General features: G+C 47.0%; 1 protein-coding gene across 1 annotated transcript in view; it reads left to right on the forward strand.

Moving 5' to 3' along the window:
* The window catches only part of LOC140390229 (uncharacterized), a 45,772-nt gene extending 34,341 nt beyond the window's left edge, over nt 1-11,431 (forward strand). Inside the window, exon 4 of the mRNA XM_072475207.1 lies at nt 7,798-11,431. Coding sequence (XP_072331308.1) covers nt 7,995-8,801 — 807 coding nt within the window. The 5' untranslated portion in view covers nt 7,798-7,994 and the 3' untranslated portion in view covers nt 8,802-11,431. The remainder of the gene's footprint in view (nt 1-7,797) is intronic.
* The last annotated feature ends 2,512 nt before the right edge of the window (nt 11,432-13,943 follow it).

The following is a 13,943-nucleotide window of genomic DNA, read 5'->3' on the forward strand; positions in this document are numbered from 1 at the left end:
TCTTCTCCCCCATGTGCTCCATGAACCCTCCAACTCTCGCCACCGCCAACACACTCAACGATTTTCAGCTTGACCTGTCCAAACTCTGATCTAGGACCGTATTGAAATCGTCCCCCCCATGATTTGCCAATGTGTGTCCAGGTCTAGGATTCTCCCTAGCACCTGCCTCATGAAGTCCACGTTGTCCCAATTTGGGATAAAAACATTCACCTGGATCACCCGCATCCCCTCCAGCCTCCTACCGACCATCACATACCTACACCCCGGATTGGCCACAATCTGCCCCACCTCCAAAGCCACTCTCTTAACCAACACTGCACTCCCCCCATCTGCATGTCTGACCCTGCGTGGAACACCTGCCCCACCCACCCCTGCCACTGCCTCGTCTGATCCCCAACTTCAGGTACGTCTCCTGCAAGAACACAATGTCGGTCTTCAAGCTCTTCAGATGCGTGAAAATAACACCAACACCTCCTCCACGATACTCCACAATACCGGGGACCTGCAAGGCTGCGTACTTAGCCCCTACTATAATCCCTATACACACGCAATTGTGTGGCAACATTTGGCTCCAACGCCATCTGCAAGTTTGTTGATGACACGACCGTAGTGGGTCAGATTTCATATAACGATGAACCTCTGAGTCAGAGTACAGGAGGGAGATAGAGAACCTAGTGGTGTGACGACAACAATCTCGACCTCAATGTCAGCAAAACCAAAGAGCTGGTCATTCACTCCAGGAAGCAAAGCATCGTACACACCCCTGTCTGTATCAGTGGTACCGAGGTGGAGATGGTTGACAGCTTCAAATTCCTAGTTGTGCACATCAACAATCTGTCGTCGTCCATCCACATCAACGCTACAACCAAGAAAGCTCACAGTGCCTATAATTTCTCAGGAAACTAAGGAAATTTGGCATGTCCATATTGACTCTAACCAACTTTTACAGATGCACCATAAATTATCATAGATTATCATAGAATTTACAGTACAGAAGGAGGCCAACTGGCCCATCGAGTCTGCACCGGCTCCTGGAAAGAGCACCCTACCCAAGGCCACACCTCCACCCTATCCCCACAACCCAGCAACCCCACCCAACAGCCATATCCCTTTTGAAGCCAGCCCTTGGCCCGCGTCACGCGCTCCCGCAGGCATACCCTCAGATGTCCACCACCACCATCTCTCCCTTCCCAACTGCCCCACACCAACCATACCCATGTCAGCAATCCCCTTCCAAAACCAAACCAAGAACCAACCCAATTCCACTCCACACGCCTTGCCCCTGACATTCCGCCTTCAGACTCCTCAAATGTGTCAACACACGTGACAACTGGCCCAATCTCTGACATTATGCATGACCAGCCTGGTCTGGGGGCAACCCGTCCCCCTCCCCTGTCAATCAGCTATACCCCTTCTCGAGCCAGCCCTCGGCCCGCATCATGTACCCCTCCAGGCGCACCCTCGGATGTCTGCCACCGCCTGGGCCTTCCTCACACTCCGGTGAGCCAAAATAAAATTCCTGTTTTTGATTTGTCACCCACAAGTGGGCAGGGTAAAAAATCCTGAACTTCACCTCCTTGTAGAGGGCCCCGTTATCCGATTGGACCTGACCCTCCCCTTTGCCAGCTCTGCACCCAGGTCTTGGTGAATATGTAACTCACTCCCCTCCCAGGTGCATTTCATGGTCTGCCTTACCTCCCTCAGGATCTTCTCTTTATCCAGAAACCGATGCAGCCTCACCACCATCACCCTCTGCAATTCCCCAGCGCCCTGCGTGCCCGATCCACCTCGAGGGGCCGATCAAAGGTTCCCTCCCCTGTTAGCTTCTCCAGCATGGCGCCCTCCGCTCCCTTAATGCCTTCAGGCATCCTAGCAATTCTCAAATTCTGCCTCCTCGAGTGGTTCTCCAGGTTCTCCTATTTCTTTTGTATCTCAGCCTGTTCTGGCTGCCGATGACCATCCCCATCTCAGCCTCCAGCTGATCCTCCACCTAGATCACCAGACCCTGAGCCTCCTGCCTCTGCACCACCCAATCACCGCCCTAAGCGGCTCCACCACCTTGGGCAAATCCTCCAAAGCCCAATTCCTCTGCTGGTGGAATTTGCCATATAAAAACTCCAGCAGCTGCTCCGTCGACCACTGGGTGGGCAGATCTGCCCCCTTGCCCTCCACCATCTTCACATGTATCGCACCACAAAGACTTTCCTGCTTCAGCTGCTCTCTATTTCTCGTGGCATTTCTCATCCATTGATCCATACACCGACCTCATCAGAGGAGTATTACCTTCCTTGGGCACTCATGCACCTTTTGCCCTCAAACACATACCATTCAGGTGGGAAGGGCCAATAAAAATCTACTTTGAGTGGGTGCCACTAAATGTGCAACCACTCATTCCATGGCCGCCACGGAAATCCACCAAGATTTGAATTGCTTTAACCGGTTTACATGGTGCCACCCCGTTTTACCAGAGTCTAACAAGACTTTGTAAACCGAAGGACTTGGTTTGTCTACTATAGAATGTTATGGCGAGGCGTTTTCAGAACCCCAAAAACATATCATGGAGTTCAACCAACCTCTCCCTTTAATGGATTTGTTGCTTTTCCTAGCACACGGCTTTTCCCCTAGGTGTGGGATTACAATTATGGACACGTTGGTTTTTAAATACACAACAGTTTATTCCATGAATTCAACTTAACATTTTAAATAAACATTGGATCTCTTAACACCCCTTACTTCAAAGATAACTCAGAAAATATTGCAACAGTAAATAATTCCTGAAAATGTTCCTTCAAACTTCCAAGAGACTTCAAACCTTCAAAACAGTAACACACCAGTCACAGTTAATATATATTTTCTGTTTTATGGCAGAGATATTATGCTTGGTTGACTTCAGCTCCAGCACCTTGCTTTCTTCCTGCAAACTCTCTGGAAACACACAGGCACACCCAAGCTGCTTTCGCAAACCTGGCTTTCTCCCTTCAAGCAGATCACAGCAAACCAGAACTTCTCAAGCTGCTGTCTCAAACTGGCTTTCTACTTTTAAACTGCTCTCAGCAAAACCAGCCAGGCACTTTTTAGCTGCTCTCAACAAAACCAGCCAGGCACTTTTTAACTGAAACTTCAAAAATGGCTGAACTGAGCTCCACCCACTCTATGACATCACTGTTTTCTTAAAGGTATATTGCTTAAACATCCAGTTCTCAAAAGGTACTCTCACATGACAAGAATGTGGTCCACTATATTTAGGGGCAGTTTCTTGTTGGTGAAGTTGAAGCAATACTTTGTTCCCAATCTCATACCCAACAGGTTTGAACTCCTCATCAAAACTTGCTTCGCTACCCTTCTTTTTCTGTCCCACATTAACAGCATCAGCCAAAAGGGTGGCTTGGATATTATCCATCAATTGTTGTTAAGCCTTTCCCTGGCTGACAGCTGTCAATTCTGGCCCTGACATATCCAATCTCAACAAGGGTTCCACTGCTCTCATGGAATGTCCTGTCACCAGGACATGGGGGTTAAAACCTGATGAGCTGGATACGATATTTTGTACTATCTTTAGGACAATGGTCAGGACTACATTCCAAGTAGAGTTATTTTGCTGGACAGTTACCCGAATCATATTTTTGACATTTAGTTTCATTCTTTCCACTACACTGCTACACCGTGGGGCGAAGGCTGTACTGTGGGGGATAGACTATATGGAATTACTGTTTCATGTTGAATAGGGTCATTAAATTCAGCTTCACCTGAACGGTGAAATGAGTCCTTTGGTCTGATTCAATGTTACGTGGCATTCCCCATTTAGAGGACCCCTGCTGTACAAACACATCAGCTTTTACTTTTTCCGTGTTTGTCCAGGTAGAGAATGCTTCAATCTATTTAATAAAGATATCAATGATGAGCAGAACTTATCTATAACCCCGCTCACATGGTGGCCTTGCACATGGAGTCTATTTATCAATTCGTCCATGGAGGCGGCATGGTGCTGCAGTGGTTAGCACTGCTGCCTCACAACGCTGAGGATCCGGGTTCGACCCCAGCCACAGCTCACTATCCGTGTGGAGTTTACAGTTGTTCCCCATGTCTACACGGGTCTCGCCCCCACAACCCATTGATGTGCAAGGTAGGTGGATTGGTCATGTTAAATTGCCCCTTGATTGGAAAGAAACATGTTTTCAATGTCCGTGGCCCATTTACTGGCCTGGTGTGTCTAAACTCTCCTTTCTCAGCATTGCAATCTGGATTATTTTGGGCACAGACCAGACCATTTTTCACTACGCTTTATATCTCCATCTACTTTGGGCCCCCAACATAAACTTTTAATTCTTTCCATAGATGTATTGACACCTTGGTGTCCCTGGACATCATGACAATGAGAGACTATCTGGTTCCGAACCTGGATCAGCACCACGTAACTTCCGTCCTTAATGACAAGACCGTCCTCTATTACTATTTTAGCTCTCCATTTGTTACAAGATGTTGGAAACACTCCATTCCTGATCTGTTTCAAATCCTTATCTGCCACCTGTGCCTCGAGAAAACGTTTCAGGTTGGGGGTGGCGACAGCCCCGACTCCCCGATCCAGGCTTTCGTGCCCCGGGCTTTTTGTTTTGACACAAATGGTCCCTTGGGACCGCTCGCTGTCAACTTGGTATTCATGCTGCTCCCCCTCGTGACTGAAATTGTCTGCGAGGAAGACAGGTGTTCTGATTCTCTTAACTGTAGTGTCACAGCCCTGGAGAATTAGCATCCATAGGGGGTTAGCAAAAGGCGTGTGATATTCCCTTTTCCTTTGTCTGCACTGATTCAGACTTTATGCCTGGTCCTCGCTACTGTATCCCAGAGCCATTAGTATTGCCATTTTCATTTCCTCAAGTGTTCTCCCGGGTCTGGTATGGCTGAGCAAAGAGCCGAACCTAAACACATCAAGTTTTCTTCTTTCTTCTCATCTGCGTTTAAACCGTGAAGAAATCTCTTTAATGGATGTAATTAAAGAACTCTTGAGGATCCGCAGATGGTTTATATGCCGGGATCCTTTCTGCGATTTCTGCTAACTGAGCCACTCTCTATGGCATGTCATACTCATGCCCCCAGTCTGTGTTGTGCCATGGGGTTCATGGGAATTGGTTGTGGAGCGGCTGCGGCTAGGATGTTCAGACCGAGGAGGAGGGTCAGGCTTCTCTACTTCCTCCCAATCGCCGAAGATTTGCGTGGCTTCACCCAGTCCACCCCAATCTACCTCACCTTCTTCCGTATTCCTTCGTCCTCCAGCTCCAAAGATGCACATCAGATCCCTCTGGACCTGGAGCTGTGACTTCAACTTATGTGTCTTATGCTGACACCTGTGGGTTTGATGTTAAAAGGTTATATTTGTTTGATGCAGCACTTCTACGGTTGCTTGTAACGTAACACATCTCCGAATCAACCTTTTAAATTTATTTCTGGGCTGATCTTTGTTCACGAGCAGCTCGCTCCTTTTCCTGGTTATGTTTTCTAGTCTCCGTTTGTAATTTGCCCACTCTTGTTTTAAATTCTCTATCTCAATTTCTTCATTATGTCTCAAAATTGCTATCTCCATTTCTTCATCACATCATTCTTTTTTTATATATTTTATAATCTTTATTGTCACAAGCAGGCAATGAAGTTACTGAGAAAAGCCCCTAGTCACCACATTCCGCCACCTGTTCGGTTACACAGAGGGAGAATTCAGAATATCCAATTCACCTGACAGCACATCTTTTGGGACTTGTGGGAGGAAACTGGACCACCCGGAGGAAACCCTCACAGACATGGGGAAACGTGCAGACTCCACACAGACAGAAAGACCCAAGACGGAAATCAGATCTGGGACCCTGGAGCTGTGAAGCAACAGTGCTAACCACAGTGCTACCCTGCTGCCCATTCTCCCACGCAACTAAGTAAAGCTTTAGCTATTTAATAATTTGACGGGCCGTTTCCTAACTCTGAGTGGGCTTCCCACTGTCTCTGTCCGACCAATCGCAGACCTGTTAATTTCTTTCAAAAACCTAGCTATCCATTTGGGCCATTTACAGTTTAGGTACTCCCTGACTGCCTTTTTCCATTCTGGCTGTGATCCAGCCATTAATTAGTTTAGTTAATCAACACAAAAATTAATCGTATTTAGGGTCTGGCACCGGTTTCTGGCAGAGAGGAAGACGAGAGTGTCGCTCTTTAATCGTTTTTAACGCCTTTCCAGGTACCCTTGTCGCTAACTTCCCATCTGGTCTCTTTTCGTCCATGCACTTGAGGTTTGCTGACCACCCCTCAAGGCTGACTATTGGAGCTTACTTTTACTATTAAGCATTAGTCATTTTAATCTTTTAATTCTAACAATTCTGTCTGCAACATCTGTAGTTCAAACATGTCCTCGGAACAAATCAGCTACCCGGCTCTTTATCTTTGGCTTCCTTCACCCACTTAATCATGTACATCACATGGGGCTACTGCCCTCTTGATTCGGGCTCAGTCTGTGTGGTTCAGATATTTGGCTACGAGGTGGATTACTAACCACCTCTAAACTTAGACATGTCCCATCTGGGGTGCCAATATGTCGGTGCCTCTGCTGTCCACAACTGAAGACCATTGGCAGAATTGAAAAGTCACAGTCAGGTTGATTTACCTTTACACCTTTTAACATTTCTCTAAGACTTCACCAGCTGCATTATACATCAGCTACAAGTCACCACTCTGTCTGGCTCCACAAAATGCATTTTGCACAGGGCAACAGTTTTCTTGTTAGCTTCTTTGAAGCTAGTCATTGTCATTGTCCTCTTTCCCATGATGCCTTATGGCACAACATTGGCCATTGTTCTGATAAATCATCATGTCTTTCGGCTAAATGTTGGCAAGTGGCCCACTCAACAAACCGTTCGTTCCATCATGTCTGCTCTGCCATTCAATCATGGCTGATATGCTCCTCATCCCTATTCTCCTGCTTTTCCCCATAACCCCTGAACCCCTTAACAATCAAGAACACCAGATTTGTTCTTCAGGTGCTGTTACCCTGGGTGCTAAGACGAAGAGCTGGAAGGTAGAATTAGGAAGGCTCAGGCACGCTCCCCCTTCTTTCTCACTCTGGGGCATGTCCACACTCTCTTTCTCTCTCTGGGCATGCTTCCCCCTCTTACTCTCTGGGGCATGTTTCTCCCCCCCCTCTAACCCCCCCCCCCCCTCCCCGTCCCCGTCCCCCCCCTCACCACCACCAACCCGGCTCCTTTCCCATGGCTCCTCCACCACCTCTCTACCCTGCCACTACTTCTCGATGCTTTTTGCTGCCTCATTTTCCTACCAACTACCACCTCAGGATCAGTCTTCACTGTTGGCTGTGGACTTTACTGCCCAGCAACAATGAGAGGAAATAAATTAAACGGGACATTCAGAGAAACACCGCGGACTACTGGATGCTGATAGACTGACTAGTCATGTCAGCATCCTGTGGTCCAAGAGTCCCTTCACTGATTGATCTACTTCTTTGCTGTAATTCTTTTTGAAATTGGTGGGTGCTTCTTTCATATGATCATTTTGCAGTCACTTGGCAGTCGCCAGCTCCAGAGAACTTCTGGAAGTCCTTCACAGACCCCACTTTGGGAACCCCTGCTGTAAATAGTGTGAGATAGGTTGAATTTCAGCATGGTGAGGTGGGAGAGTGTGTACCATGGGGTCTTAGACAACTGTGGAGAAGAAGGAAAGAAAGAATGTTCCCTAATGACTAGAATTGTCTGTTCCACATTTCTGCCCTGTGCTTTGTTTAACAACTTCTGTAAACTACTTTTACAGGGTATTTTAAGGAGAGGATGAATGCAGGACCCTCAAACCAAACATCACATCGAGATCTGGCACAACCAATTTGTTCACCAGCAGCTGAATATCATCACCCTTTGAAGGTGAAAGGAGGTATGTTTGTTTGTTCTGCTTGTGGCACAAGATTTTGAGCATCAATGTGACTGGAAAAGCACTGAAACACAGAGACTCACATGAGAGTGGGAGTGTTCCAGTGCACCAACTTTAACCAGTTACACAGCCTAAAACAAATCACCACAAAGGGAAACTGTACATGTGTTCTGTGTATGGACAAGTCTTCAACGGATCTTCCAACCCGGACTACTATGGAGAAACCGTGGAAATGTCGGGACTGTGGGAAGGGGTTCAATTATCCATCTCAGCTGGAGATTCATCAGCGTAGTCACACTGGGGAAATGCCGTTCAGTTGCTCACGATGTGGGAAGACTTTCAGAGAATCGTCCAACCTACAGAAACATCAGCAGCTTCACACTGGGGAGAAGCCCTTCACTTGTTCTGTATGTGGGAAAGGATTCACTCAGTCCTCCCACCTGCTGACACACCAGCGCGTGCACACAGGGGAGAGGCCGTACAGTTGCCCACATTGTCTGAAGACATTTACCCGTTCATCCAACCTTCTGAAACACCAGCGCGTTCATACAGGAGAGAGGCCATTCACCTGCTTTATTTGTGGAAAGGGATTCAGTCAGTCTTCTAACCTACTAACACACCAACGGGTTCACACTGGGGAGAAGCCATTTACCTGCTCTGTGTGTGGGAAGGGATTCTCTCAGTCCTTCCATCTGCTGACACATCAGCGAGTCCACACCAATGAGAGACCTTTCAAGTGCCCCGGCTGTGTGAAGACATTTGCCCGTTTATCCAACCTGAAGACACACCAGCGAGTTCACAGTGGGGAGAGGCCATTCACGTGCTCCCGGTGTGGGAAGGGATTCACCCAATCATCTAACTTACTAAAGCACCAGCAAATCCACAAATGAATGCAGGGAATTTATTTTGCTCTCGTAGCTGCTGTTAATTACAATCCAAAAAGACCTGAACCATGTTAATGTTGCCAGTCAGATGTTGGCTCTGCTGATGTTAACCTGTACACTTGGACTGGCATTTACCATTCTAATTAAATATTTGATCAATCAGGTTTGTTGAGCCAAGGTATTTCACAAAGGCAAGGCCATCAGATATATGTTCACTGGAAAAAAAATGAGTCATCTACATTCTTCGAGTGAAACAAATTAAGAAACCTTCCAATTCCATTAACTCTGTGACTCTTTCCTCCAATATCTTGCAAAACTGCTACTTTCTGATTTTTAGCTGATTTTTAAATTTTGTTTTGTGGTTGCAAGCTGCCCAGAATGCGTGTCATACCTGACAAGACAAGCTTCCAACGATAATCACAGTTGCGCAATGCTTCAAGTTTCAAATTTTCATTCATGTTTTCAGCTCCCTCCATAATCTCCCTCACTATCCTGAGTTGGACGAATATCGTTGTTCTTTCACTGCGCTGGGTCAAAATCCTGGAACTTCCTTCCCAGCAGCACTGTGGGTGTACTTACACTTCAGGGACTGCAGCAGTTCTTCAAGAGGTCTGCTCAGCACCACCTTCTCAAGGGCAACTTTGGTTGGGCAATGAATGCTATCCTAGCCAGCCATACCAACATTCCGTGAATGGGTTTTTTAAAACCTGGGCGGGATTCTCCCATCTGAAGGCAGAGTATTGACGTCATCGTAAAAACTGGAGAGTTTAAGACAGCATCAGTGGACCGCTATGTGTAGCAATCCTCTACCCTACAGGAGGCCAGCATGGCACTGGAGTGACCCACACTGCTCCAGCTGCTGTAACCGTCGTCAAATGGGCACCACGGGCCTGCGCATGCGCGCTGCGACCGGCACAAATGCGCACATGCACACTGCGACCAGCACGAATGCGCGTATGCACGGTAGCTCCCTTCTCCGCACTGGCCCCGACGCATCATGGCGTTGGGCTACAGGGGCCAGCGCGGTGCAAAAGAGGCCCCACCACAAGAGGCCAACCCGCCAATCGGTCGGCCTCGATTGCGGGCCAGGCCACGGTGGGAGGCCACCCCCCGGGATCGGAGCCCCCGCCCACCCCCACCAGGCTGCCCCCAACAGGATGGATTCCGAGGGCCCGCCAGGTAAGACCAGATGTGAACGGCACCGGCGGGACTCGGGCTTTTTTGGACGGCCACTCGGCCCATCCCGGGAGGGGCTGTATAGAGTGGACCCTGACAGGCGCCTCGTCGACCGCCCCGGCGCCAATTCTCCACTCACCAGAGAATTTGCAGACCGGCCTCAGGGAGCCGTCGCGCGGTTCGCGCCTGGCCCGGCGATTCTCCGACCTGGCGTGTGCTGAGAGAATCCCGCCCCCTGTTCCTATCTCTATGGATCAGGCTGGAACCTCCTCCTGCCCAAAGGCCTTCAAATTCGATGTGCTGCTTGAATTCTGGCCTTGTGTGCATTGCCAACAGTAATTGTTCCGCCATTGGTAGCTGGGGCATAAGCTGCTTGCGGCCCCAACATTTGGAATTTCCTCCCGAAACATCTCCACCTCAGTTTCCTTATTTAAGATAAAATTAAAAAACAACAGTCTTGCACTGCCTGTGTGAAGCTCTATGCCTGTTTATCTAACCTGGAGCTCCAGTGAACTCAAAAAGAGGAGAGACTATTTGCTTGTGGGATTGTGATGCACTCGGTCGCCCAAGCTTCTAAAACACCAGCAAATTCAGCAGTGACAGAGATTGGAGTTCACTGTCATTGCTGCTGTAAACCACATTCTGAACTGAACAATGTTAATTTTGACACAGTAGAACAGTGTTCCTCACAGTGCCAGGGAGCCAGGTTCAATTCCGGCCTTGGGTGACGGTCTGTGTGGAGTTTGCACTTTCTCCCATGTCTGCGTGCGTTTCTCTGGGTGCTCTGGTTTCCCCCCACTGGCCAAAGATGTGCAGGTTAGGTGGATTGGCCATGATAAAATTGCCCTTTGGTGTCCAGGAATATACAGGTTAGATGAGGTTACAGATTTGGGACGGTGGGAATGGACCTGAGTGGGGTGTTCTTTCAGAGGATCGGTGCAGACTTGATGAGCTGGGTGGCTCCCCTCTGCACTGTAGGGATTCCATGATTGACAGTTGGATTTTGTTTCCACTGATGGGAAGAATCCCTGAAACCATTTGTTTTTCATCGGAGGAAGTCAGTCAGCTATGCTCTTGAGTGGACAAAAATAAAATTCCAAATCTATGATATCCAGGAGTATTTTCTCAATGTCTTTCAGAACTGCCTCTTTCTGATTTCTAGATGGGGCAGCATGGTAGCACAATACTTAGCACTGTTGCTTCACAGCTCCAGGGTCCCAGGTTCGATTTCCAGCTTGGGTCACTGTCTGTGCAGTCTGCATGTTCTCCCTGTGTCTCCGGGTGCTCCGGTTTCCTCCCACAAGTCTCGAAAGATGTGCTGTTAGTTAATTTGGACATTCTGAATTCTCCCTCTGTGTACCCGAATAGGAGCCAGAATGTGGCGATTAGGGGCTTTTCACAGTAACTTTGTTGCAGTGTTGATGTAAGCCTACCTGTGACAATAAAGATTATTATTATGATTTTCATTTTCATGTTTGCAATCTGACCACTTCTCTGGGTGGAAGGAGATTATTTAGTTTGAACACAGCCCTCGCTATCATTTCCTGAATTATGTTTGCCAGGACTAATGATACACTTCAATTTATTTTTATTTATTCATGGGATATGAGCGTCACTGGGCTGGGTCAGCATTTATTACTGCATTTAAGAGTCAACCACATTGCTGTGTGTCTGGAGTCACATGTAGGCCAGCATAAGGATGACAAATCTCCTTCCCTCATGGACATTTGTGAGCCTGCTGGTTTTTTATAACAATCAGCAATGGTTTCATGGTCATCTTTAGACTTTTAATTCCAGATTTTTTTTATTGAATTCAAATTTCACCATCTGCCGTGGTGGGATTCAAACCTGGGTCCCCAGAGCATTACCCAGTGGCAGTACCACTACACCACTGCCTCCCCAATTGAACAAGGCTTGTCAGTCACATGCAGACTTAGCTGATCACATATTCCGTCTCAATTTTGATTATTGTTCTCACCAGCCTGTTATTGATGAGACTTGCAACAATGGGGCTGAAATTCAATTTCTGTGTACTAGGGGTGGAGGCAGTGGTTGAGCACTGAGTGAGCAGTAAATCTGGTCTAGAATGGGCACTGGGTTTCCCTTCCATTTGGATTCTTCTGATGGCCATATGCCTCGGTTCAGCAGGCATTTCACTGCTCAGGGTAATTCTGGGTATGTCCTTGCTGAGTTGCTGAAGTGCATCTTTTAGATAATGCACATTGCACCACTGAGTGCTGCATTGGAGGGAGTGCAAGTTTAAGTTATTGCATGGGGTGTCAATCAAATTGGCTGCTTCGTCCTGGAAGTTGCTGAACTTGCATACATGTTATTGGAGTTTCAATTATCCGGGTAAGTGGAGCACATCTGTCACATTTCTTCCTTCTGACATTTGGATTGTGAACACGTTTTGGGAAGTCAGGAGGTGAGTTACTACAGAATTTTCAGTGATGACTTGTTCTTGTAGCTGCATAAAGCCCCTATAAGTTTCTGGATGAAGTACAGCGACACTACCGTTTGGAATTTGCTGTTGAGGGATGATTTTAGTCTTACCCAACTTATTTGATCCTTCGTTCCCTCTGAATTTGTTTGCTGGAGTGCACAACATATGGTCAATTCAAACCGATGGGGTTCTAGTTATGCTAGACTGCATGTTCATTCAGATGAGTTCTGTTGAGGGAAAAATAACCATTCATTAAAATAGTTCATCATTCATCATGATATTTAAGCAGCAGTCTCCAGCTTCGAAGCTGAAATCATCCTGTGATATCCTTGCCAAGCAGCCCTGTGCACTGTTTTAAAATGACAATGGCTGTGAGTTTGTGTCACTTTATTACAGTGAGGCAACAAAGAGGAACTGATGTCTGGTGCGGTGATCATATACCGGTGAGTTATCTGTGCTGTGGCTGTAACAAACTTGGCTCGAATCTAAGTCAAGTGAAGAATGTTTTGCTCTTCACAATTCCTGCTCAAAAATGCAATGAGGAATTTATTGCATGAGTGAAGATTTTTTAATTGTACAACAGAGGAAAATAGGAGCAGGAACATTTGGTCTGTTGAACTCACTCCACCATTCAAACAAATCATGGCTGATTATCTACCTCTGTGCCATTTCCCCCAATCTGCCCATATCCTTTGATGATATCTGTATCCAGAAATCAACCAATTTAGGTTTTCAGTGTGTTCAATGACAGAGCTCTCGTAGCTCTCAGCATTGAGAATTCCCAAGATTCAACCTCCTCTGAATTAAAAAAAAAAAAACTCACCTGAGTCCAAAATGCCCTGCCCCTTAACCTATGTCCCCTGGTTCTACACTCAGCAGTCAGGGGGAAACATCCAATCCACATCTCTACTCCTAGACCCTATAAGATTTTTGTAAGGTTCAGTGATAGCTTCCCTCTTTCTTCAAAAATCTGGAGAATACTGGCCCAGTTTCCTCAATTTATCAATTGAGGAGAATCCTGCCACCCCAGGTATTAGCCTGCAGCACACCCGTTCCAGATATATGGCAAATACTCCCTTCCTTAAATAAATATTCATCCACCTCCACTTTAAATACTTCGAATGATCCAGCCTTCACCGCCCTCTGGGGCAGAGAATTCCAGAGATTTGCCAACCTCTGCGAGAAGACATTTCTATGCATCTGAGTTTTAAATGACCGGCCCTTTATCTTGTAGCTCTGTCCCCTTGTTCGACTCTCCCACTCGTGAAAACATTTCACCATCTAACCTGCCAAGCCCGCTCAGATTCTTGTATGTTTGAATCAGGTTCGCCCTCACTCTTCTAAACTCCAAGAAATATGGACCCAGACTATTTAGTCCCTCTTGATCAGATAACCCTCTAATCCCAGAAATTAGCCTGGTGAACCTCCTTTGAACTGCCTTCAATGTTACTATATGAATCTTTAGGTTTACCTTTCATAAAACCATGTTGACTAGGTTTGACTCGCTATTTCTACTTTGATTAGTGACT

The sequence above is a fragment of the Scyliorhinus torazame genome, chromosome 14, assembly GCF_047496885.1.
Source record: "Scyliorhinus torazame isolate Kashiwa2021f chromosome 14, sScyTor2.1, whole genome shotgun sequence".
Lineage (NCBI taxonomy): Eukaryota > Metazoa > Chordata > Chondrichthyes > Carcharhiniformes > Scyliorhinidae > Scyliorhinus > Scyliorhinus torazame.